Source organism: Drosophila hydei, unplaced genomic scaffold (genome assembly GCF_003285905.1).
Source record: "Drosophila hydei strain 15085-1641.00,03,60 unplaced genomic scaffold, DhydRS2 tig00008121-arrow-pilon, whole genome shotgun sequence".
Lineage (NCBI taxonomy): Eukaryota > Metazoa > Arthropoda > Insecta > Diptera > Drosophilidae > Drosophila > Drosophila hydei.
The window spans coordinates 1,092,850-1,118,586 of NW_022045832.1; the positions used below are offsets into that span (position 1 = coordinate 1,092,850).

At 38.3% G+C, this 25,737-nt stretch overlaps 3 protein-coding genes across 4 annotated transcripts in view; 1 reads left to right on the forward strand and 2 right to left on the reverse strand.

Moving 5' to 3' along the window:
• LOC111596494 (eukaryotic translation initiation factor 4E type 2) overlaps positions 1–17,064 on the forward strand; it is a 45,696-nt gene extending 28,632 nt beyond the window's left edge. The window contains exons 2-3 of one of the 2 annotated variants that reach the window (XM_030224961.1): positions 16,630–16,778; positions 16,846–17,064. In XM_030224961.1, the coding sequence (XP_030080821.1) occupies positions 16,630–16,778; positions 16,846–16,939 (243 nt within the window). In that variant the 3' untranslated portion in view covers positions 16,940–17,064. Of the gene's footprint in view, positions 1–12,009; positions 12,390–16,629; positions 16,779–16,845 lie in introns of those variants that run through there. The other variant, XM_023310755.2, reaches the window with a different exon arrangement.
• A 1,367-nt stretch (positions 17,065–18,431) lies between these two features.
• On the reverse strand, positions 18,432–22,960 carry LOC111596492 (structural maintenance of chromosomes protein 1A). Its single transcript, XM_023310753.2, has 11 exons — positions 22,448–22,960; positions 22,247–22,395; positions 22,024–22,192; positions 20,938–21,960; positions 20,308–20,877; positions 19,985–20,240; positions 19,621–19,925; positions 19,454–19,560; positions 18,897–19,400; positions 18,654–18,831; positions 18,432–18,588 (listed from the first exon to the last, which is right to left on the reverse strand). The coding sequence occupies exons 1-11, from the start codon at positions 22,844–22,846 to the stop codon at positions 18,526–18,528; spliced, it is 3,723 nt and encodes a 1,240-aa protein (XP_023166521.1). The 5' UTR covers positions 22,847–22,960; the 3' UTR covers positions 18,432–18,525.
• A 253-nt stretch (positions 22,961–23,213) lies between these two features.
• On the reverse strand, positions 23,214–25,631 carry LOC111596498 (heat shock protein 68-like). Its single transcript, XM_023310759.2, has one exon. It carries the CDS (start codon positions 25,213–25,215, stop codon positions 23,317–23,319), a length of 1,899 nt encoding a protein of 632 aa, XP_023166527.2. The 5' UTR covers positions 25,216–25,631; the 3' UTR covers positions 23,214–23,316.
• Between the last annotated feature and the right edge of the window lie 106 nt (positions 25,632–25,737).

The following is a 25,737-nucleotide window of genomic DNA, read 5'->3' on the forward strand; positions in this document are numbered from 1 at the left end:
ATTTTTATGTCATTTATATTGTTGATTTTGGCCAGACTGTGTGTCTGTGTCTGTGCTTGTGTGTGGCTCACGCAAATAGCAATTTGCTGCTTGGAAAATTTCGGCTCATTTCTCAGAATTGTATGTGGCTGTGTGTGTGTATAGGGCCAGGCATCGATTTTCATTTGCCTGCCGCCTGAGACTTTAATTATGTTCAATGTGAGCCTGCAGCAAGCTACATATTGTCTTAGCTTTATGTTTCAGTCTTGCAATGCGCATATGCATCGAAATCGAATGCAATTAAGCTTATACATATTGCAATGGATTTAAGCAGCAGCATCGTCATCCTTCCACTCAAGGCAGCAAGCCACAGTTGTCGCACAACCAAATGCACACAATCTGTCAAAGTTGCTGCCGTTCCATTCGGTTGACATCTCTGTCAAGGATTTCAGCTGCATGTTGTCAAGGCAACTGCTTGTTCGTCGGCTTTTGATTATCGTAAATTGCGTAATTATAACGATTGCATATGAATTGTAAGTTCATAATCATTTGAATTCCAGCGATTTTCGCAATAAATATATGAAAACAATGCACAAAAATGCAAATTTAATTTACTCATTATTGAATTTTAAATCAATTTAACAATGCAAATTTTATATAAATTGTTAGAGTTTAACTTAATTGCGAAATTCCAATGATTAGATTTTTCATTAAGGTTTTTGCAGCATTTCAGTTTGTTTTTGCGCTCATTTGCTTACTCTAAATAGCAGGAGAGTTAAATGTTGGGAAATTATATATGTATCTTTATGTTGTAGAGTGAGAGTGATATATGAACAAATAGAAATTTAATGATATTATATATTATATATAAATGTAGAATCGAAAAATATGTAAAAAATAATTAATGTCTCTTTAGATATAGCAAAGTTATATATTCTATGTATTAGTTGAATTTCGATTTTATTATAATAATTATTAAACGACTTTAATAAATCAATAAATAGCAGCCGTTGCAGCAGCTGCTGGCTTACATTTACACGCCACATGCACGTTTCACATGCAGTCGAAAGCACACAGGCCTACACCCATTTACAGGAATTGCGAAAATGTGGATATGTACACATATATACAGACACACATACATATATATGTTTACCACATGCACAAATGTTGCAGTGCGACAGCTGTCCTGCCATGAAATATTTGAATATATATATAAATTTGTATAAATATATATATATATATATATATAAATATATATGTATAAACTGCAGATAATGATATATATACGCACATTCGTGTTTACTGTGGTGCAAAGTGTTCCATTAATTATCGGCTCAGTCTACAAGTCTTAACGCATTCAATAGCCGTTGATGTGCTTCAGCAATTATCTATCTTAAAGCCAAGTAATCTTATCATTTTATAACTTACTTTTATAAGGGCTTTTAGACTCAGATGACATTTCTATACTTAAATTGCGCTGTGTTGATTAAGAGACATTTTCTGATCCAACTTTAAGAGCATTTTTGTTGCACTGTGCGTGGTGTTGCCGCATTGTGTTTGTTTATCGATTAAGTGGGCGCAGCTGCACTGCACGTTGTGTGCGTGGGCGGATTTCTCTTTAATTTGTGTTGTTGTTTTGGGCTGTTTAATTGTTTGGCCGTCAATCGATTTAAATTATGCAAACGCTTGACGTCAGTCGGCCATTTGCATAATGTTTATGTATGCGCGCTCTTTAAATATTTCAGTCAACTATATATAACTGAAACGATTGAGCTGCGGAGTTGCCATAAGTCTCTGACAGGATCTAAATGCATCTAGTACCACAAATACTGTGAAGGCTGCGGAGCTGCTATGCCAATCATTCTAAGCTTTGTGTGTTGCACACATAGCCAGCAATAGAAGCCCACATACATACACTGCTGCACATTTTAAGCAGCTGCTGCTCTCATGAGCTTTACTATGGCAAATTGGTTATTGAATCACTTTTGTTCTAGATGCACTCTCTTGCTGAATTAGAATCAGAGCTTAACAATGGCAACAAATTGATTCTATTGACACACGTCCTTAATATTTCAGTTGGTAACATGAGTGGACGAAGGTATTTAAAATGCGAAATGCACAAAATCTGTGTATTCATTAAAGAAGATTACACAAACTGATAAATTTTCATCTTTTGTAAAATCAAATCAAATTATCGATAATAATCGATAATAACAAAAGGAATCATCAGCTCGTACTGCGTTTAGCACACTGTGATATACATATAATATTTGAAGTCTCTAGCTTTCACAGTTTACGAGATCGGACGGACATGGCTAAATAAAGTTAGCTTTACTTTGCCGGGTCTGCCACTCCTAGTTCTGTCTGTGACACCTTCAATGGTACCAAAATAAAATAAAATTAGTAACCAAAGCTAACATTTTGTGAATGAATTCAATATCCTGTTGACAAGTTATCCATAGATTGCATTGAAGGGCGGTCAGCAAGGTATTGCATTACGAATAGTCAAATCAAATCTAGTACTATGCAATCAATGTCCAACTACACCTTGGAGCAATCGTTACTCACGCTTTTGCCATTTCAAATGTCGTTTTCCGGTTGAATCAACCTGCCGCGAATCGAGAATCGAGAACTATGAACAGCGCTGCGACCGACAATTGGCGATGTCAACTTTTATTTTTCGCTTTTTTTTTTGTGCGGTTCCTGTATTGTCAGCACAAGCGATATAAATATGTCATATGACTCAATTGAGTTCAAATAAATAAATATAATATGATTAAACTTCAAATCAAAATCAGCATCGATTAAAAAAAAAGGAATTATTAATAATTTAAATGCAAATTTGCCGTTTAAATAACAATTTATATTATATTTAATGAGATTAATATTCAAGTAGGAAAACGTGACCACGCCACGAAATGTATTCAAATGCTGTGACCTCTTACGTGAGCCTCTATTAAAGCGTTATGAGGAATTGAAGTTAGCTGGAATCCAAACACACAAACTTAGTCACATTCTTTGACTATTTCGCTAATTAAATTTCATATATAAACAAAATGTTTCTTTGTTGCACCGTGAACTAAAGCCAACACCCCAAAACTTTGACGCTTCATGTCTAAATGAACATAAACTATATTTGAGTGTCTCAAAGGTCAATTGTATATCAGGCTTAAGCTGGCAGCTACTAGGTTTATATTTAGCTTAAGTGTCAGCTATGTTCTACAATAATTCATGATGTGTCAGTCATGATGCATCTTGGGAATTATTCAGAATTTGTCAGTCCAGTGAAAAACATGCTGATGATAGAGACCTTGCTCTGATCGACTACAATGGCGTTTGAGCAAAATAAAACGAGGTAGGCTGCATACACACATTTACCCAGTTTAACTAAATGGTATTTGTCATCGTTTGAAGCATTCGAGGAATTTATGATTATTGTGCTCGCCATTAATGGAAATAATTTTGATTTAATTACGTTTCTTCATTTGCAAAACTGTTTGTATTTGCCCAACGTGCGCTGCATTGTTGTTTCGTTCTTTTGTTTTAAAACTGAACAATGGTCAATTTCAACAATTTCACATTTTCCGCTTGCGCGGACACTTGGCCCGCTTCGGGCTGACTCTGTCACCTCTTTCCCTTTCTGATTCGCGCTCCGTCTCTTTTTCCCAGCATGCAATAACGTGTTATTCGTTGCATTTCAATTTCCCGCAGACTGAAACCAATTTTGCCTTTTTTCTCTCCCTTTTTTTGGTGGTTTTTTCTCGTGGTTTTTCGCCTTTTTTGCGCTCGCTTTTAACGTCGATGTCTGTGCGTTCCACGCCCACTTTTATTGCGTTACGCGCTTTGCTGCACGTAACAAGAACATGTAGCTGCAGAGCCAAATGGAGCATTCCCAGTCCACAGCCATAAAGTTAGATATTCGAGCTAATAACTTTTGTAATTCTAGCTTGTGTTAGCATGAAAATAAGTATAATTAACTATTATCTATTCGCATTCAATAGATTAAGATTTTGGCTACAAAGGATCTCATTACAAAACTTGCCCCTTGCAAGACTCCTGCTGCATCCCAAGGCTAGCTTTCGTTCTCATATAGCTATGTACTTATAGAGCACATACACATATTTAAAGAGATATACATATACATATACATATATACTATATATATATTTACTATACAAGTACTGTTCGCACTACGTGATGCCGTTTGCATGCCGAAACAGCAACAGCAACAGCTTGGCCAGAAGGCACCAACACAGTGCCAACGAAAAGTTTTAGCCAAAGTACGTGCAGCATCCAGTGTACATACAGCTTGTATATATGTTGCTCATACATAAATAAGCATGTGTATGTGTATGTGTATGTGTTGGTGTATGCATATGTGTGTTTACTCTATGCACATAGTTTAACTTGGATGTGAGGGATTAAAAGTGGGCCAAAGTTCATGATGCGTCTAATGAATACATTTTCCCAGTGGATTTGCCAGTGAAACGTGATTTCAAATTAAAAACAAAAATTTATCAAAATATTCAAAACTAATAAAATTAAAAGAAAAAAACTAAATTGTTCAAAATGAAACAAAAAACTAGAGAAGTATAAAGAAGCTAATAGAAAATTGCATTCGTCTTAAGTTTCATCTACCAACTTCTGTTCTTGCCAAAAATAATTAGGATATTGCATGCCTCTGGTGGAATTTAGCTACTGCACTGAGTGCCTCGCATAGTCGTGCTCTCATTACATTAATTAACTTGCTCCATTTAATGCATTGTGTTCTCTTGTAAGAGCAGCGGACGTATTGCACCCGCAGCCACAATCTGCCACAAACCGTGTTTGCAGCGCGGTGGCTGCTCTTCAGGTTCCCGTTAGCCATGACGCTGGCTTCGCCGGCATCGAGGCTAACATTGTAAAGGAGCTTTACGCTGGCATTTCTCAAAGGAATTATGAGTTATGCCACATGCGTAAGCCACAAACGAATTAATTCAATTTGGCAATTGTTAACAACTCATTCGGTTCCCATGACAGTACAGAGTGCAGCATTTCAGGCTGGAATATGCATTATACTTTGACGGAGCTTCCTATTCAGTTTGTGTTCTGTTCGCACTTAACCACACATAGCCAATCGATGGCAACCGCATTCAATTAACAAACGTTTGCAAAATGCGACATTCGATTTAATTAAATGTTGACAGTCAGGCAAGGCAAGGATTTGTGGTTGCATAGCTAAAGCTTTGATGTATATACATATGTATGTATGTATGTATGTATATACATATGTATATAGGTATGTATGTATGTATGTATGTATGTGCACCTTTTCCTGCCTGTCGAAAGCGTCTCAGAAGCGTCTCAATTTGTTGGCTCTACGTACCCATGGCGTATACTTAATATTTCTTACGTATACTGTTTGCCGCCTCTCAGTCTCGCAATAGCATTTCAATTTTATGATTTATGATCCGTACGCCTGTTTTTGTTTTCCTACTTCAAATGGCCGCACGTTTTGCCTTCTTTTGTCTACTGGCCTTGGCTACTATCAGCGGCGCATAATGAAAGTTGCCAGTTGATAGTATTTGAACTTGACTTGGCCTCAAAAACAACCGAAAGGAAATGAGGAAAATGTAGCTTGTTTCTGATAATTTTCGCATTATACCCTGCAGCAGCCAGTACAAAAGGCTATATGTGTCATTGAGAGCATTTGCTATTGACAACAAATTAAGATTTGAGTAAAAGTTCGCCAGGATGGCCAAGGAATTATCTACAGTTCAAAGCTTCGACATTTGCTTCAGTTACTTCTTTCTGCTGAGGAGTATCCTCAATTTGAGCTTCGTCGCTCTGAAATTAGCTTTTCTTTTGTTGTCCTTAATGTTTGTTTTATAGCTATTAGCCTATAGATTGCCTGCCTTGCCTTCCAAGGCGCCATTATGAGCTTTTCTTTTGCCTTTATTTTTATCGGAAACTTGCATTTCTCACGCACATGACAACCGCTCGCTAAAGAAACAAAATGTCGGTCTCTGCGTGGGTGTGTACGTATGTTAGCGGCAGAGTGTGTGTGTGCGTGTGTGTAGGGATAAGTGTATGCAAAGACGTGCTAAATTTTGAAATGAAATTTAAAGAAATGAAGCTCCTCAAAAGCGAGCGAGCCGAGCACAAAGGCAAAGTGGAAAACTGTACTGCGATAGCAGCGGGAAACAGGTAGCAGTCAGAGGGTATCGTCGACAGCCAATAAATTAGCAGGCAGCGAGCTTTTGCTATTGTTGTTGTTATTTTTTGTCACCAGGCATCGCACACACACACACATAATATACATACTTAAAATTCAAAGTGTATGCAGCACAGTTTTTTGTACGTTGCTCGTTTTTATAATTTATGCAACATTTTTGCATAAACATCGCTTGCCACGCACAGTCGCTTGCTACTTACTCTGCTGCGCTCTGTCGGCAAGGCTTGAAAGGCAATTTAAAAGAGCATAGACGAAATTGATTTAATATAGAACGAAGCCCACTCTTGCCGCTTGAGCAGGCGGCTTAAAGCAAATCGCTTAAGTTGGCAACTTTTAATGAAAGTGTACACAATGTGAGAGAGAAAGGCGATGCTCACGCCTTGGCAAAGTCAGTGCCACAAGCCCTGCCTTCAACAGGCAGTCAAAGTCCTACTTATAGCCCAGTTAAGACGTTCCCAGTTTAATCCCAGAGTTGAGAGCGCTCCAGAGACTAAGAGCCAATGTATTTATGCTTCGCATTCCGTTTACAAGGACCCTTTGCCCACTGCTGTGTCTGTTCCTTGTTCCTTGCCCTTGCACTTGCCCTGTCTCTATCCCTATTCCTATTGCTATCCCTATCCATTTCCCTTGCCACCCGGCGCCAGCTTGCTTGTGTCTATTTTTTAAGCCCCACTGTGCTCGCTGAGGACGGAGCAGCTGGAGTTTGCATTGGTATGAGACATTGCCCGACCTCTACTCATAAATTGAGCGCTGTGGCAGCATAACAATAAGTCACAGATACAAGAATATATATATATATATATAGATACACCCACACACAGAGCATAATTCTCTTGTTGAATTTGTCCTTTCTACACTCGCACACAAGCACAAGCATTGTGGTCGACAATAAGGCACCCAGTAGTAGTAAAGCTCTAGTTAAATACAGATACCTGGAGGTTAGCTGGAGCTAAATATTTAAGCTAATAAATACAATGTCAATGTAAATGTTCATTGAGCTTTGGACAGCTGAAATACCTAACTCTTACTGAGTGTCCAACTGAACTAATTAATCACAGAAATTGCTATTGTTCCATAGCCAAAGTCACCGCAAAGCGCATTATATATTCGAAACTTTTGTAATTAGAACTTTGTTGCTTTGCTTGAGAAAATGCATAATAATACAACACTGAGCAGTCGTGTGTGTGCGTGAGAGAGAGAGAGAGAGAGAGAGAGCGAAAGTAGCCCGCGTTGCCAAGTTCCGGGTATCTCATAGTCAGGCACTGCCGCTAAAAGGATTTGGATTCTTGTTCATGTGACCAAGAATTTCTTTATAGATCGCTAAAATTAACCTACATGTGTTATAGATGTAAAAGGGACACAATAGAGAAATACAAATAGAATTTCAGATATGTTAAATAGCCATAGTTACAAAGCAATAAGGTCGCTTTTACAATGTTTACTTGAGAGGGTATACCAAGCACGGCACTTGAATGCGCAACATTCCAGCGTTGCTGTGTGTGCGTGTGTGAGTGCGTGTGTGTGCGTGTGCGTGCGTGTAAGGGTATGCTTCGGGTAGGGCAAGTGGGCGGCTTAGAGGCGTCGACACATGGTCCAAGATGCGGACGTCATTTGTGCAAACATAAAAGCATTGTAAACAAACAGAGACCAAGCTAAATATCTACACACACGATGTTAAGCGTGTGGTGTGTGAGTGTGTGTGTCGCACAGCAAAAAGTTAAACCGTTAAAATTGGTTTACGTGTGAGCTTGGGGACATAGAAATAACCTAGAGCGAACTTTGTGTGAGCAAACAGGATTCGCATGCGCTCGACAGAAAATATTGTTGTCATGTTTAGTATTTTGTAGTGCGGCTGCTGCTGTAGCAGTTGCTGTTGCTGTTGCTCTTATCAGCATCAGCGCTCTGCTATTTAGCTCGACTGTCTCTTTGCCAGTTTCCACTTTCATGGTCCACGGATTAGAGTCGAGTAAGCTTCCTGCTCCTGCAACATTTTCTGCTCAGAGTTATGCTTGAGAGTACTTGCATTAACTGCGCAGTTCTTAGGGAGTGCGCTCATCGATTCGAGCTGCTTTGATTTTTATCAACTACTTGTCATGTCCTTGACAGATTATGTATGTAAATCCGAGCACTTGCAGCTGCTGCTTTTAATTGCACTTAGCGAATGGCTGACACTGATAAATTCCTTGGTATTTGCTGCAATGATGCGATTGACATTGATGTTTCATATTGGCATTGCACACACACACATGCATGCACACATGCATGCACACATACATGCAAACAATCGAACTGATGGATATTCATATGTATAAGACATTCCCTTTTGTCTGTTAGCCTGCAGACTGTCGCCAATTTGCATATGTTAATACCAGCAGGACACACGCATATGTAGGTCTATTGACATTCGTATGTGTGTGTGTGTGTGTGTACGTACGTGGTAACGTGTGCATGCGTATTGGGGCCGTGTGCACTTGCATAAAATACGTTGCGGTCTGCATTGTCCATCAAGCACAATTTGCAATCGAGCAGTGTCCTTGATTTCCGCACGCGCCACTTATATATCGTATATATATATGCCTCTCTTTATTTGTATCTGTGTGTGCGTGTGGCTGTGTGTGTGCGATTGTGAGGTTGAGCATTTGAGTGCGGTCGTTATAGGCCATACTCTAATTGAGTTATATGGGGAGCGCTGCTTAATGCATTTGCCATTGACCATGGATACGAATGCGTACGAGTTTGAGTGCAGCCTGAAATGGTAAGTAACGCACACACAGCTATACCACTGAGCAACCGCACTCCCTCTGAGCTCACAGTATGCAAACTGCTCAACCGCAAATCCTCAACACGCGCTGAACAACTGGCCAGCTGGCTATCAAAAGGAGCTTTAACGGCAATTGTGTTGGGGCCTGCTTAGGGTGCCATTTCACCTGTTTTAATACAGCTGAATCCAGAATCCCCTCAAATGGCCAGGCCCACGCACACGCCCAGATCAATCAAGAGGTAACTGTTGGTATTTGTGGACGTTTCACTGGCTTTGTAGTTGTTGTCTTTGTTGCCTACTGGATCCGAGCTTCTCAATGTACCGAGTAAGCCCCATTGTTTGCACACAGTCAGAAGAAATTAAACCATTAAAGCAAATCGAGCTGTTTTTAAGCCTAGGAAAAGCGACCAAGTGGCACTTGTTGTTGGCCAAAACCAAAGTCATAAATATTAAATTTAGTCAACAGCTTTCCCAAGAGTGCCATCTGCCCCCTCCTGTTGCCCCACGCCATTCCACAGTCTAACATAGCCAATCTCCGCGGCGAATCAACCTAATTTACATATTTCGTCCACTCTCACTCGCACTCGCACTCTTTCTCTCCGTCCTCGCATCCGGTTCCTTTGACATGGACATGGCGATGTGCCTCAGCAGCTGGTCTCGAGCCAGGACGAAAAAAAACTAAATCTGCCCCTCAATTAAACTGTCATGTCAAAGCCAGAGTCCGTCAATGCCATCGCCCATTGCTGGTCGCCTCCAGCATTCGCATTGCCTTTGCAGTCAATCTTGGCTAATCTGAATCTTTAAGTTCTTGAATACACAAACAGCTGACCGAGCAGAATGTTATTCAATTCCTCGAAATTACGCTCAGAGTGAATAAACGCGTTTTAAAATAACAATTTCAAATTCTTCGAAACAGTTTTTATTAATTCCAATCAAACTCAATTCCAATTTAATCCAATTATTTACGCTTAAATGAAATTATATATTGCGTAAATTTAATTTTATACAATACTATTTATAGCTACGCAGCTCCTTTGTTGCTTAGGGAAACATGCGTTTCGCCCTCATTACTGTATTTTAATGCAAATTCGTTTAATGCTCGCTTTATTGCTATTTTTATAAATTAACTTATTACTGAACATGCAACGAAAATAGCTGAAAGCGATTGCCAGCCAACGCAACAACAATATATTTATATATATATATTGATATATCGAACGTAATACCCTCAATGCAAAATGGCAATTTTATGTAGCGCACTTTTCGGCGCGTGCTAAAACTACATTGATGCAAATGTTTATTGAGTTTACGTGATGTGTGCACTAAATGTAAATGATTTACTGATTGATCAATTAAATTGACAAATTGTTCAATGCGAAGTCGTCTCAATATTACATATGTTAATTCGTTTAAAGTTTGATAAATTTGATAAAATATTCAGCAAACAGTTGTTAGCTGTGAGCTGTACACAGTTTTAGATTCTTTCCTAATTGCTAAACATTTTTATATATGATAGATTTTTAGTTGCAAAATTGTTAATTGCATTCCTGAATAGCTTAATATTTAGTTGTGGCCTTTTTGCTCTTTCGAGGACTGCTCTAATTGAGAGCGTTTGCTTAGCGAGTCGTATTAAATTCCATATTTACTTTGATGGGCGGATGCATTGGAATGCATTTCAACCATCGGCAACCATGGTTTGTGTGCGAGTGGGCGTATAGCCTGTCTGTCTGCTGTTTGAATTCCAACTAAATACTAAATTGATATTATCCTCGTCGTCGTCGGCGGCGGCGTCATTGTCTGATGACGCAAACAAAGCGCTTAGCAACAGCTGATGTCATCTTCAAGTTGTCTTGGCGACGCCGCCAAATTAAATAAATGGAAAATTCGCCAGAGCCATTGATGAAAATTCTAACACACGCAAAACAACAAGTTGACGACTATATGTATACATCTATATATATATATATATGCATATATATATACATATATGTATGTGTTGTATGAGCCGCTATAAGCACCACTTGAGCAAGGCGCAAGCATGAAAAAATCCATGGGAAAACTATGAGATAATCATTGCATTATGCAAACCCACTTAGAATGCTTGAAGGTCGTCAACTTTTAATGACTTAAGCAGCATCCCATTGCGAAAGCTAAACGCATTTTCTTCGAAATAAATTGAATAGATTATTCCTCGGAATATTAGTGGCAGACGTTAGAGTAAAAGTAGACGTCTTAAAAGATTCCTTTCAATGGCTTTTCAGCTCCTCAATCTTTTAAGCGTAGCCTTGGGCTTAAGTGGGTAACGGTAACAAAAGTGTTTGATTCGTTAATGACGTACAAATTAAAGAATTAAATTTCAACTGCCCTATTAATAGTAATTAATGACCTTTTGAAAGCAAAACGTGCATTTCGAAATGCTCTTGTCTGGTTAATGTGGCTATGCACACGCTGACGTCTCTGACCGGCATGTCACTCATGACAATCCCATTGGTTGTTGTTACCGCATGCCCACACAGCCGCACACGCTCACACATACATGCGATTGCACAGCCGCAGCTAAAGCATGCCCACGCACACACATGCCCACACACACGCGTATATCGAAACGCAGACAGACAGACAGGGAGAGAGAGAGAGCGAGCAAGCGAGCGCGCAAGAGAGTAGGTGGCAGACAGCGAGAGCGTGAGGAAAGGCAAGATGATACAAATATAGAGAGTGAGAGGGACGTCCATAGTGTGATATCCTGTTGCTTGACCTATCTGAGGCGCCCATACACGTTGTCACAGCCATGGCCACATTGATAATTCCGTTTCCGCAGCTCGTTTGTCGTATTGGCTGCTTTTAGGCGCTCACTATGCCAGCAGAACGTGTTAGCTACGCTTTATGGCTTGCAGTTAGTTTTGTGGCTGACCATGCGGATTAGGAGTCGTGCAACATAAGGCACCCCGGAAGTAGCGGGGGTCACGAGACATTCGCCGGTGGCAAAACAGGCAAAACTTTTGCCACCAATTGTAAATTCAACTCATTCGTTTTATTCATATTTCGCTTGCAGATGAAAACCAAGCTAATGGGCAATCCAAGAACAGCAGCAACGCGAGCGGATGAGAGACATCGGTCACGTAGCGCCACCAGGTACCAAGATGCAGGAGCAAAGGTAACACCACCACCGGCACCAGCACCAGCACCAGCACCAGCATCTGGAACCGAACACAACGAGTGCCTGCTCACTAATTAACGCGTGCGGTGCGCGTAGCTGGGTAAATTAATGGAGCCACGAGCTAACCCCACACCACGCCACACCCAACCGCCTCATCTCCAACACTGCCTGCAATCAGCTCCGGCTACACGCCTCCAGCTGGAAAATTAAATTTAACCAAGTCTATTTTCTGAAAATAGAAGTACAGCACTTGGAAAATGTTTGGCCAACCGACACAGACAGTCGTCCTGTTAGTCGTCCTGGCTATTTAGAAACGCGAACAAGTTTGGGGGGGCACTACGAGTAATTGACCTTTTTAGAGAGGGACGAGGAGGGGGAGTTGGGACTCAGCACTCCTCCGTCTCTAAATAGACTTCGCACGTGTTTCCAAGGTGCCAACAAGGTGGGGTAGGCTGCTCTCAGGAACTAATTATTTGCCTGTTTCTCTGTCATTTTGCTGTATTGATGTGAGTTTGTCGCCAGCTATTTGTTATTTCTTGATTTCGCTACGTGTAAATAGTCATTATAATTATTATAGAAATTCCGTGTAACAATATCAAAAACAACAACAGCAAAAACAACTCTTAGCAACAAAATTACACAGTTTATTTTTTAAGAAATGAAATTTAATAAACAAAAATCTTTATTACGAAAATTAGTATTTGTGCATTAACTACATTTATAAAGAACAACAAAAACAAAAGCAAAAGTAAAAATATTAATTAGTAATTATTATAATGTGATGTTATACATATATAAAAACCAATATACATATATACATATACAGTTAGAAAAAAAGCAACTTAAAACAAAATGTTAACCAACAACAAATAAAAAAAAAAACAAATAGCAAAAACAATTTTATTAAGTAGATTTTTGAATTACAATTTAATACAAATATAAATAAAAGCAAAAAAAAACATTAAAAGAATGAAAATGCAAATAGAAAATGAATTAATTATAAACAATATAAAGTCAACTCGTCGAGAACCGTAACTAGAATTGTAAATTTTTCAAATTTAGCTTGCGATTAACAAAATGTAAATGTTGTGCGAAAATAGACAATTAGTTATAAATTAAAATTGAAATTGAAATTGACATTGACATTGAAATTATGCTAAATAATTAATATGAGAAAAAAAAAACAAACAAAACAACAAAATATATTATTAAACGTGAGCAAAATTTAGCGTCAAATTTGTCCTTAGAAATATTTGCAATTGTCTTTCATTTAGTTATTGTGTGTGTGTATATTCTCTAAGATCGGCTTGGAAGCCGCTCTTGGTATTGATGGATTGATTAATTGATTGATTGATTGATTGTCAGCTGTACAACTATAAGCTTTAACAGCCTTGTTCATAAACAATTTCCCAATGCACATTTTCTCTCCTCAACTAACTAACGACAACTTTTGTAAATTATAAATAAATATTAACAAATTATTTAATATATATATATATATATATATATATTTATATATGTATGTACTTATACTGTTAATGGCTATTACATATATACATATTTTAGTTTTCTACGTAAATCGCATTTCTTCCGCTATCACAAAACAAATAACAGAAAATATTTAAGCAAATTATGAAAGGGTAAACAAAAGAAGAGCAAACATATGTTCAGTTAACAAATAATATTAATGAAATTTGTATGAATTTGTTTTACAGCTCCTTTAGCCACGCTCAAAACTGTGGCGCGAGCCCAAGAAAGTAAACTCGATCTAAACATTAGTTTCTATTAGTTTCTCGTATTTATATTGTTAATATTATAAACGTTGCTTAGCATAAGTTTCAATATGCAATAAAAAACAAAAGAAAATATACATGAATATATTTTAGTTAATTTTATTGTTTTATTTATAGAACTTACGTTTCCCTCGCAAACTCGTTTTCTTTTTGGACCAGCGAATTATTTGTACAAAAGCAACAATCGAAAAATATTTAACATGAAAATAAAAAAGAAAAACGAAAAACTAAATGAAAAAAAAAACTAAAAACTAAAAAACAAACACAATTTAAGCGCAGAAGTTCAATTAATAAAAATTAGATTTTTAATATATTTAAATAGTTACATAATTTCGATATTTATATGCGTAAATATTTAAAAATAAATATACAAAAGAAAATGATCTAAATACAATTATATGATGTATTTAAAAGCATAGAAAGTGAGTTTCAAAAAACCAAAAACAAAAGAAAAGAAAAACAATTTCTTTCAGACTCGTAAAAAATTGTGTACTTTAAAATTGAATAAAATTCATAGAAAATTAAACAATAGAGTTAAAATGCAGAAAGCAAAAGAAACCGCTTGACGAGCAGATTGGTCGCAGTTAGCCTCCATGGCTGCCTGCTGGGCTGGTTGCAATTGTTGCAATTGCTGCATTGATTGAGAATGCGAGTTTTTTGATAGTGATCATGACGATGTGTTCGCCCCATACATGATGCGAGTACGCATTGGGAACAGTTACTCCAACAATAATTCCAGGCATATCGAAGCATTTCAAGCACACTCAGACAGCAATCAGTAATGAAGACAAGCAAGAGAAATGAGTAGGGAAATAAAAATTAAAATATAACAATATATAAATATATGCATATACAAATGAAATGAGACGAGAGCACGAGGGGATGCTGCTGCAATATAAGGAAAACTTAAATGAAAATCTTAGCACTTAATATGACATGAACACGTTTTTCTCGGGCGACACCTGATGGGAGTATTGTCAAAAGCCACGCCCACAGGGAGCAGACATACGCACACGCACACATGCATACGATATGATATGAAGAAGAGTAAGAGAGACGAAATCGCATATATATATATATATATATATATATATATATAGATAGATATATATATATATATATATATATATATATAGATAGATATATATATATATATATATATATATATATAGATATATATATATATATATATATATATATATATATATATATATATATATATATGCATGTCTATACATATGTATGTTTATTCAAAAGCAATAATACTGAGAAACATGACGAACAAAGTGGAACACAGTAAAAAAATATGAAAATACAAATAAAAATAAAAATAAAAATAAAAGAAAATAAACTTGAGCGTAAATGAATATTTATATATATTTTAATTAAAGTTGCATATACATATATACTATATATTATATATGTATAAATATATTTAGTCCAAATAAATTAATTAGCGAATCGAGCGTTGATGTAATTGCTATGCAAGTGTTTAATATTTACAAAATATTAAAATTAAATTCAAAAACAACAATAAAAAGAAGAAATGTGCAATTGAAATGCGTTTGGAACAATGCGCAGAAAAGAAACCAACAAGCGCCAGATATATATATATATATATATATATATATATATATATAAAGACATACATACATACACATAATATACAATCCTATATACATATATATAAATATATATATATATATATATAGCGTAAAGACTCAGTAAAAGCGAAAGAAAATCATGTAGTTTGCGTGCACACAGAGTAAAGTTTACAACAAATTAAACAACTTTAATATATACATATATATATAACAGACACACACACGCACATACAGACTTACACACACACACACAGGCAGACAGACTCACACAAACCTAAATATTAAATCAAAACTTAAAAAGAAACTTTAAACTGTACTTATTATAAACTATTATAACAACAAAAACAAAACAAAAAACGGTTCAACTCAATATTTTTGAGCAAATACTCGATAATTGTTAAAAATGTTTAAATATACTATAACACATAATACAGCAACAGCAACAGCAACCGCAACAAAACAATATAAATATATATATATAACAAAATGAACCGTGTAAACTTCATATTAACGAACATACTTACATCTATTATATTTTTTCCTCGTTAGACAATTTAGTTAATTATTGAAAGTAATAAAAAAAAAAAAACAAAAACTAAATAAAACAAATAAAAAAAAACGATTACATTTAAGTGTTAGTCTTATATACATACATAATTATATACAAAATGAAAACAAACAAAAAAAGGAGAAAAACGAGAAACGAGTCAAAAAACAAAAACAATTTCAAGTGCGATAACCGAACCCAAAAAACCAAAAACAAAAACAGCAAAAGAAAATTTTTAAATTAAGATTTCAATTGTTTCGTCTTTTGTGTTAAGCAACAACAAAAAATGAAATTTATTTTGTTTTATCATTTTGAACTTTTTGATTGGTCAGACATCAAAATGATTTACTAACATTGATTGAAAAATAAAAATTATTAAACAAAAAACAAACGACGAACATTGTTTTCAATTCTTCACACTTATTAGCTGGCTTTCAGGCTTTTATTTATCCTATATATATATATATGTATATGTGTATATATATATATATATATATATATATATATATATATATATATATATATATTTAACTATTTTGAACACATTTAATAATCCCATTTACCCATGCAGGAGGATAGCTTATCAGTATGGAATCGGACTGCCACTGATATGACAAGTACAACTCGTATCCGTGATACGTTACGCAGGATATTAAATATACCTCTAACAACTGCAATGGAGTATAAGATACACTGTGATAGCCTTAAATACGTTTCAATGTAAGTATGGAGAGCGGCAATTGCATTTCGATATTTTCAGCATCTCACGTCCTTTTCAACAATGAAGTAGCAGGCCCCACAGTCGCTTTCGTATACTGAATAATTCGTTGCATAATAGAAATATCAGACATATGAGGCATATCAGATCCTGGCACCGTTAATAATGATAGTGACAATGATGATGATGATGATGACTATGACGCGATGATGCAATGACAACTAATGGGCAAGAGTGGGCTGAGCAGGGCTGGGCTGGGCTGGGCTGGGCTGGGCTGGGCTGAGCAAGGGGCACTCAAATTTTGGCAACTTTGTTTATTTGTTGAGCTAATTATTTTGAAAATTGTTTTTTTCTTTTATTTTGCAGTAATAAAGGCGCATTGAAAAGCTGAAATTCAGTGAATAACTACAAACACAAAACAAAAACAATAAAGAAACAAACAGATGATTTAGTCACTAGCAAATGGAGCAACACACAACAACAACAACCGAAACACTAGCACACACACACATACTCAGACACAGAGAAGCACAAAAGAAACAATATAAGGACAGCAGCCTCTAATGATGATAATTATTACACATACGAGATGATGACGATGATGATGAGGATGAAGACGAAGCCGAAGACGAAGTACCATATAGACAAAGCCCTCTACCATTTTGTCCACTCCAACCCATTTCGAACATCAACACGTAGCAAGACCGTTTAATATTTAAGCGCTAATGATACAAATCTTTGTATTTTCATCAGTTTTTCAAAGTCTATTGTATATATGAAACGCAATGAACATTTTAGTTTGTATGTATAAAGTTTACATTAGCCATTCCCAATTAAGTTGAAACCGAAATCTAAATCTAAATCTAAATCCAAATTATAACCTGAACATTTAAAAAAGTCCAACAGAAATAATTTAACTTTTTTGTATATTTTGTATATGTAATATAGAATTACCATTGACCTACTCTAATCCCTAATTCTCCCCAACAACAAACAACAATAACAGCAACAATTGTGCTAGTACGAATAGTTACAGCTTGTTAAGCGGTAGCGCAGCCTTTTTCGAATTTAGCTTATTGCCAAGCTAAGATGAAGATGATAATAATGTAGATCATATAACCAGGTACAACAATCAGCAATCAGCACCATCAGCTAGGAATTACTATATTTATCTGTTTGATATGATTATTTTTAAATTATGATAACTGAATAATCAAATTGTTTGTTTTTGTTCATCAAGAAATACAAGTTTTTTACATGAAGAAAAGAAAAAACGAGAAAGTAAATATTGAAACGAAAAGAAAAACCCAGTTGTTTTATATACATATATGTGTTTATACTTACCTACAATAGTATGTGTGTATATATCGCATATGCCCAATCACCAGCATCACCTAAGCATCCAAACAATTCTCTCCACAGTCAGCATCAGATTTGCAACACAGTACAAGAAGTCTAATAAAGGAAACTACTAAAGTTGCAGAAATTATTTTCGAAATTAAATGACTATGAGCACGAGGACTTTATTTCAAGAGTTTATAATGGGTTAAGTTAAATACTTTAATGAGTTTGTAGCTGTATTAAATCCCAGGATAGATGGGATACAGCATGGACGTAAGATTCGAGTACTGACTGAGAAATTAAATCGTATAATCAAAATCATAAAATGGTTTATTACTTTTTGAACTGTAGTCTGAAGTTTCGATTATAAATAATATTTTATGCTTAACTCTAGTAAAAGTCGAAACGTCATTTGTCCTCATAGCAAGTCAAATCAATTATATAGACATTAGATATGAGACAATCGCCCTCCTGCAAAATAAGAAATGTTTATTCATAATTTGTATAGATTAAGCTAAATGATTGAGTTTGCATACCGCAGGTGTGATGCCGACTAGCGCATCAGCATGACCATAGAACTCCTCCTTTAGGGATATGACAATCGTCTGCAAATTTGTTGTGTGATCTCGAATATATGAAGCGACTTTGCCAATGTTTGTGTTATCCAAAGCGGCATCGATCTCGTCAAGTACAAAAAATGGCGCTGGATGATAGCTTTAAGAGTAAATGATATTTGTCAGTAATTTCTTTTTTCTTATATATTTATAGACCGCAGTTACCTGTGCGTAGAGAAGAGTAACGCAAGAGCAGCAATAGTCTTTTCTCCACCACTCAAATTACTCATTGGCTGGAAACGTTTACCGGGTGCTACACAATTGTAATTGATGCCATCGAGATACGGTTCTTCGGGATTATCGGGGCCAATGTATGCCTGGGCAGCCTCATTGCGAGCCAGCTTCTTGTAAATACCATCTATAGCATCGGATATATGCTGACAGCATTGCACGAATCGCGACGAGCGCTCATTCTTTACTTTCTCGAATGCCGCTTTGGCCTTTTTGGCTTTACGCCTGGCATTCTCGAACTCTTCATTTGTGGACTGTACTTTCTCTGTAACCAGATCTAGTTTTTGCATCGCTTTCATATTTGGTGTTTGTATGCGCTCCAGAATATCAAGTTTGCTTTGCAAATCTTTCTGCAGCTGTTCGTTGGTTTTCTTGAAGGCAGAGTCGTCTTTAAGCTTGCACAATTCGCGTGGAAGCGATCGATAGTCAACCTCAATGCTAGAGTAGGTTCAAATGTCAACATGTAAATCTACCAAATAAAGCATACTCACAGGTTATCGTGCATTGTTGACGTTGATGGTTCGAGGCTGTCTGCATCACTTTGTCGCACTGCATCATCAAGCGAGCCACGCAATAAAGGTACCACAATGCAGTCAGTCTGTCAAATAAAATATATAAATGCAAGCTGCAATTTGCTATTGTATGCCATCCTACGTACTTTGGCCTGCAGCAATATATTTTGTCTTTCATTTTTCTTGGCTTCGATTTTTGACTCCGTTGAAGACATTTGGCTGCCAACATTGTGAATTTCTTTGGCCAGGTTGGCAACATCTCTACGGGCTTTTGATATATCCTCTTCCATATCATCCACTGCTTGCTTCTTGGCTTGCTTCTCCTGCTTGAACTTCTCCATTTTCTCCTTCTCCTCATCCATTTCTTTTAAATACCGCGCCTCGGCCGCTTTAAGACCTTCCAGTGCATCTTCCTCATCTTGCACGCTGCGTTCCCAGCGCTCAACGTTTTCTATAAATAGTATTGGTGTGTTAAATATTGAATATTAAATACTATAATCCTTAAATTACTCCGTGTGTCCTTTTGTTTCTCAAAGTCCAGCTGAGTGTTAATCCCATCGATTTGCTGCTCGAACTCGGCACGTTTGCGCGCCCTCTCCTGTTGCATTACCAGCTCACGCTCTTCATATTGTCGAATATTCTTAACACCCAATCGACGACAGAAGTCGGCAAATACTTTGTCTTCCACATTATTCATGTTCTCTTTGATCTCCTGTATGTGCTCTTCACGATCTTGCATTCGACGCTCAATTTCGTTAATTTTAGGCTTTAAGTAGAATGAAAAGTATGAATACAGAAGTTTTAAAAAATGCTTTGATTTGGATTCCACTTACTCCACAATCATCCAACTGGCTTTGCACCTGCTTCAATTGGTTATCGTACTGGCTAATGGATTTTTTTGATGACTCTAAGTCCACCATGCTGTATTTCAGACGATTCTCGAGGCCCTTAATCTGCGATTCAACCGTTGCCAGCTCACTTTGCTTGCGCGACTTCTTAACCAATTCCTTGAGCTCCTCATTAAGGCGTTCCTTTTGCATTTTGAGTTGCGCCATGTGCTTTTCATCCCAGCGTTTCGCCTTGCGTGCCAAGTCATGGCTGCCACCAGAGATGAGACCGGACTTTTGATAGAATGTGCCATCTAGCGCAAGGGCATCAAATCGAGATCGATCAATTTCGTAGGCTACTTTCATAGCATCCTCTGGCGTTTCGCAGACCAGCGCATTGCCAGTGGCGAACAGAACAGCTCGTTCAATCTCTTGTGGCTCGAATTTAAGCACATCGAACACCAGTCGCACATTGCGCGGATCACTGATGTTGCGGAGACGTTCCTTTAAGGGTTTAACCTGCAGATAATCTAGTGGTAGAAAGGTCTCCACCTCAAGCATCTGCTCTTTTAAAATCTGTGAAAGACAAGACGGTTTAAAGAATAAATCAAACTAAGATATTGGCTTCCAACATACCTGAATGCAATGTCGCGCGGTTTTCTCTGTGTCCACAATTATCGCTTCCATAAACTTTCCCAACACCTTTGTGACGGCCACGTTGTAGCGTTTGTGTGTGGGCTGGCACATGTTAATCATGCGATCGTAAACACCGGGCACTTGTTTCTTAAATAGCTCAACTACTTCCTGTTTCTTTTTACGACGGGCATCCTCGTGCTTGTCACTCTTGGCATCGCCCAACTGATCTCGAACATTCTCAAGCTCACGTTGTTTCTCTGCAATTTTTTCCTTTGAACTGCCCACATCACGTCGCAGTTCATCCTTTATGCGATTCTGTTCTTCGAGCGCCGCTTGAGAGGATTTTATATGATCCATCAGCTTATCTCTGCGCTTCACTGCTTCTTCTCTCTGCAGTGAAAGCTTCTTGTACGATTCCTCCACAGACGCCCTGCGATTTGTTTCACCATCAAGAGTATCCTGCTCGGATTTTTGCTCCCGATTGATTGAATCCAGCTCGGAGCGATATTGTGTAGCAGTTGCTTCGGCCTCCTGTTTCAAGCGGTCATATTCTTGTACGAGACCCTCCTCCATGTTGACGCTTTTTCCACGTCTTTGGGACTCGTTTTCGATCTCATCCTCAAAACGCTTCTTTAATACCTCAACGTCGCTTAATTGCTTTTCCAACTTTTGTATATCTTGCTGATGTGCATTGTCCGCCTCACGCGCTGTTTCCAATGTCTTTTGCAGGGATATCAACTTCTTCTTGCAATGCGCCACCTTTTCCTTGGCTTTTATGTATAATGGACGTCGTTTGTTCAGCTGTGTTTCAAACTCGCGTATCTCCTGGTCAATCTTAGCTAAGTCTCGCGTTATTTTGCCAGCATCTTTTTTCTTTTCGCGCAGCACCTCATCAGCAGCTTCTTTACGGTGCTCCACGGCTTTCAACTCTTGCTGCTTTACCTCCAAGTCCGCGTTGTACTTCTGTACATCCTTTTCAACGTGAAATAAGCGAAACAATTGATATTCCACTTGCTTTTCGTTCTGCAATTTACACAAAGCGAATCTGGTTAATAATTGACTTAAACATAAAAACCTATAGCCTACATATTCATCTTGCAGACGTGTGTAACGTTCGGCCTCCATTTTCTCATGCTTGGCTTCCTTCCGCTCGGCAGCAATTCCCTTTTTTTTCTGGTACGTAAACTGTGTCTCCTCTTCAGCGACAATCATTTCCTGCTTGAGCCGATTGTAGTCATCCTTTAGCAAACCCGACCTATAAGAGTAAAAGTTTAAATTCCATGCTCAACCGATATACCTCGTGACTTACCCGCTAATTTCTTCGAAAAGAGCTGTTCGCTCCTTGGGCGTCTTCATGGCAATGTTTTCTACAGCGCCCTGGAACACTAAAAAGTTCTTTGCCTTCACATTGATGCCCAGTTTTTCTAGTTTATTTAGGTAAGTATTGCTTGAGACGCTCTAAATATGCAAACATTAATCTGTGTTTTCAAAACATTTCTGTACCGTATACCTCGCCATTTATTCGATACTCCGAGGATCCGCTTATTACGGCACGTTGAAAATCCATATGCTTCTCCCCGTCCAAAATAAATTTAGCCGTCACATAGCAGCTGCGCGCCACTGGCTTGCCAATGGATGAACCGTGTATTAAATCGTTCAGCCGCTTTACACGCAGGCTCGATGTTTTTTCACCCATAACAAAACTGATTGCGTCCATGAAGTTTGATTTACCAGAGCCATTGGGACCAATAACAGCATTAAATTGCTTTAAGGGACCAACTACAATGTGGCCACGGTAGGACTTAAAATTTTCCATTTCAATGAATTGAAGAAACGCAGTATCTTCTTCGGGCTTGCGTCTAACTGTAGCCAACACTCTGTGTCCAATTTCCTCATCTTCTTCAGCCATTGTTACAAATTATAAATGTATACCACACGAACAGTAAACAGAAAAAACAGTATTTTATAGTTTTTCCAAGATTTTCTTGCCCAAAGAAGCTTCTCTTTCAAATTGCCATTCACTGCGATTTGTTTATAGTGTTGCAAAATACCAACATAATACAACAATAATCGACAAATCATCGAAACTTATCGAAAACTATCGTTATCAATATATTATTCTGTATATATTCGTATCTGTAATCATTTGCCAATTTCATTTGTTGAGCTATGAAATATATATAAAATTTTTAATTTTTAAAAATATGGTATAATTTTTGGTGAAATAAAGTTTTATTGATAACAATATTTAACATTGCATAAATATATTTTATTTTAAACATACTTTGGTTGTGAGATCTTTGTCTACATAATACTTTAAATAAATAATAATTATTCGCATATATGCGGCTTATCAATTTAGTACTTTACTATATAATTTTAATCGACTTCCTCAATAGTAGGTCCACTGCGACCACCGCAGCCTTTGGCTTGTTGACCACAGTGAGACGCTTGTGGACCATCGCCGGCTCCAGCTGCAGCGCCTTGATGCAGTTTTGTCATAACGGGACTGCAGACTTTTGTGAGCTCTTGCAGCTTGTATTCATACTCGTCCTTCTCAGCAGTCGTATTAGCATCGAGCCACCTGATAGCTTCCGTACACTTGTCTAGGACACTACTGCGCTCTGACTGGGAAATCTTGTCTGCAGCCTTTTCGGCAGCCTCCTTCACGCCAAAGATGTAGCTTTCCAGCTGGTTGCGAGCAGCAATTCTTTGGCGATGCTTCTCGTCCTCTTCGGCATACTGCTCGGCCTCGTTCACCATGCGATCAATGTCGGCTTGCGAGAGACGACCCTTGTCGTTCTTGATGGTTATGTTCTTGGCATTGCCAGTTCCCATCTCCTTGGCAGTCACATTGAGTATGCCGTTGGCGTCCAAGTCGAAGGTGACCTCCACCTTTGGCACACCGCGTGGAGCTGGTGGAATGCCCGTCAGGTTGAAAGTGCCCAGCACGTTGTTGTCCTTTGTCATGGCTCGCTCGCCCTCGAACACCTGCACGGTCACGGCAGGCTGGTTGTCCGCGTATGTGGTGAAGGTCTTTGACTGCTTGCAAGGAATGCGGCTGTTGCGCTCAATCAATTTCGTCATTACTCCACCGGCTGTCTCTATGCCCAGCGAAAGGGGCGCAACGTCAACGAGCAGCACGTCCTTGATTTGGCTACTCTGGTCTCCACTAAGTATTGCAGCTTGAATGGCGGCACCGTAGGCAACCGCCTCGTCTGGATTGATGGACAGGTTGAGGCTCTTTCCTGAGAAGAAGTTCTGCAGCAGGCTCTGCACTTTGGGAATACGTGTTGAGCCGCCAACCAAAACGATGTCGTGAATCTGGCTTTTGTCCATCTTGGCATCGTTTAGGGCCTTCTCTACAGGCTGCAGTGTGCCGCGGAATAGGTCGGCGCACAGCTCCTCGAAGCGCGCTCGACTAACCTTAGTGTAGAAGTCATGGCCTTCGAACAAAGCATCGATCTCAATGGAGGCTTCGCTACTTGAGGACAAGGTGCGCTTTGCTCTCTCGGCTGCAGTCCGCAGACGACGAAGCGCTCGTGGATTAGAGCGCAGATCCTTCTTAAATTTGCGCTTGAACTCATCCGCCAAATGGTTGACTAGCCTGTTGTCAAAGTCCTCGCCGCCCAGATGAGTATCTCCAGCCGTTGCTCGTACTTCGAATAGAGAGCCTTCGTCGATGGTCAGGATCGACACATCGAAGGTACCGCCACCCAATAGATTCTTGTCCAGGCCATAGGCCAGAGCTGCTGCAGTAGGCTCATTTATGATGCGCAGCACGTTCAGACCGGCAATGGCCCCCGCATCTTTGGTTGCTTGACGCTGTGAATCGTTAAAGTAGGCGGGCACAGTGATGACGGCATCTCTGATGCTGGTGCCCAAGTAAGCTTCGGCTGTCTCCTTCATCTTTACCAGCACCATCGAGCTGATCTCCTCTGGTGCAAAGCACTTCTGCTCGCCTTTGAACTCGACGCTCATCTTAGGTTTGCCACAGTCGTTGACTACTTTGAATGGCCAGTGCTTGATGTCCTCCTGAATCTTCGAATCATCAAATTTACGTCCAATCAGACGCTTCGCATCGAAGACACTATTCCTTGGGTTCATGGCCACTTGGTTCTTGGCCGCGTCTCCAATCAACCTTTCCGAGTCGGTAAATGCCACATAGCTGGGGGTGGTGCGGTTTCCCTGATCATTGGCTATTATCTCCACCTTGCCGTGCTGGAACACACCAACACAGGAGTACGTGGTACCCAAGTCAATACCAATTGCTGGCATTCTGAATGCTTCTTTCTTCTCTATGTGATTGGCAAATTCTTATTTGGTTTGTATTGCAAAACGTTATATATTTTTATTTGTTGTTCTATTATTTTCACTTTCACTTTTGTTTAATATTTGTCAACTATTTTGCTTTGAAATTTATACGGTAGTTTTATGAATATACGTTAGCTTGTTCAGCTTCTCTTCGTTTCGCTTGTTGTGTTTTCACTACGATTGCTTGTTATGAACTGTAACGAGGTGGAAATTCGCACTGCTATTTATACCCAGATACTGAGTGGTGGAAATTTCTAGATCCCCTCGAAAGAGAGTAGATTGTTCGAGGCGATTCGAGAGTGTGATTCAAATACAATGTTCCCCTGCGCATGTGTATGTTTCAATTCCATATATATCTATGTTTAGGCGAAGGGGAATGACTGATTTTAACACTCACGTCGAACATATAAGGCCAAGCATTTGACGTTGAATAGACAGTCGAGTTTTTGTTTGAGCTTTGTCGGTTTACCCAAATTAAATTTGTTT